Here is a 1,346-nt window from a genome sequence, read left to right as displayed (position 1 = left end):
CAGTTGCACAAATAGTAGAAATATAAATAAAGAAATAAAGAAATATAAGGAATGTGGATATTTACATAGTTAAAGGAATATTATGAGACAGTATTTACATAAATAACATAAATAACATAAATAACATAATATTTCTCATGTCACAGAAACCACTGAGTGAAGCTGTGTTTTTTGGATGTTATTATCTTGCTGTATTTTTCTGTTGCTTCATGCTCTTTTATCCCCAGCTGTCTGGAGCTATGTGCATTCTGCAGTTTTTGAGTGTGTAAAGAAGCAGGGGAACACATGTTCAAAAAGATAAAACTCCAGCCTTCGCTGTCTCTGTTCAGACTGAGGCAAAGCGTCTGGTGGCGTGGAGGATGGAGGTGAGGCAGCGGCTGGATGGATCGACAGTATTGCCATCCTGCTGTTGGTGGTCTGCGTGGTCCTAGAGACAGCCTTTAACGACTGGAGCAAAGAGAAGCAGTTCCGCGGCCTCCAGAGACGCATCGAGCATGACCAGAAGTTCTCTGTTGTCCGAGGGGGGCAGGTGATCCAGATCAATGTGTCCGAGATTGTCGTTGGAGATATTGCGCAAGCCAAATACGGTGAGAGAACAAAAAGCATGCACTTAGCTATAGCAGAGCTCCCATTGGTTGAGAGTGATTATTAGAGCTGGATATTAAATATTCATACTTTTTTGGTACTGACGGTAAATCATCCGTAGCACAGAAGATAACAAATATTTTGCACGCCACAATCTTGTTGACTTATTCTTTGGTCATTCCAGTTTTTACAACTTTGACATCTTTTGCTCAGTGAAAAAAAGTAACTGTTGACCAACTCAACAGTAGTTGCCTAGAATGCATGTATTCATGGTGGGAGGAAACCAGAGCACAGAAGAAAAAATCATGCGAACACAGTGAGAACAGGAGAAGAACATGCAAATACCACATTGAAAGGCTCTGCCCGGACTATTTCCAGGTTTAATCAGCTGTTAGTTTTGGTAGAGTTGCAGTCTACAATATTTATGAGTTTGGTAGTGTGCGTGCATATTTGTCTGCAACTTTTTGTGCACATTTTTTGTGGCATTGTGTCATCAATCTGGTGAACTTTGACATGGGGCTGAACGATATTGTGTTTTAGCATCGACATCACGATGTGTGCATGCGCAATAGTCAGATTGCAGGATGTTGCGTTGTTGACGCTCCTTTTTTGCTAGTTTTGATGGGTAGTCAGTGAAGCTACAGTAGCCAGTGTTTTTGTTTGCTGCAAATACGAACTAAATCACCTGATTAATGCAACATAATCACAACATCTCCCGAACATTTTTCCCCCGCAGAAAGCTGCTACCAGCCAAGCTAAAG

The 1,346-nt window shown here is 41.3% G+C and overlaps 1 protein-coding gene across 1 annotated transcript in view; it reads left to right on the top strand.

Annotated features, from left to right (window-relative positions):
• Nucleotides 1-1,346, top strand: part of LOC116686761 (plasma membrane calcium-transporting ATPase 2) — a 6,950-nt gene that overhangs the window by 1,266 nt on the left and 4,338 nt on the right. The window contains 1 exon segment of the mRNA XM_074783851.1: nucleotides 330-587. Coding sequence (XP_074639952.1) covers nucleotides 330-587 — 258 coding nt within the window.

This window comes from Etheostoma spectabile, unplaced genomic scaffold (assembly GCF_008692095.1).
Source record: "Etheostoma spectabile isolate EspeVRDwgs_2016 unplaced genomic scaffold, UIUC_Espe_1.0 scaffold465, whole genome shotgun sequence".
NCBI classification, from domain to species: domain Eukaryota; kingdom Metazoa; phylum Chordata; class Actinopteri; order Perciformes; family Percidae; genus Etheostoma; species Etheostoma spectabile.
This window is presented reverse-complemented; position numbering and strand designations above follow the sequence as displayed.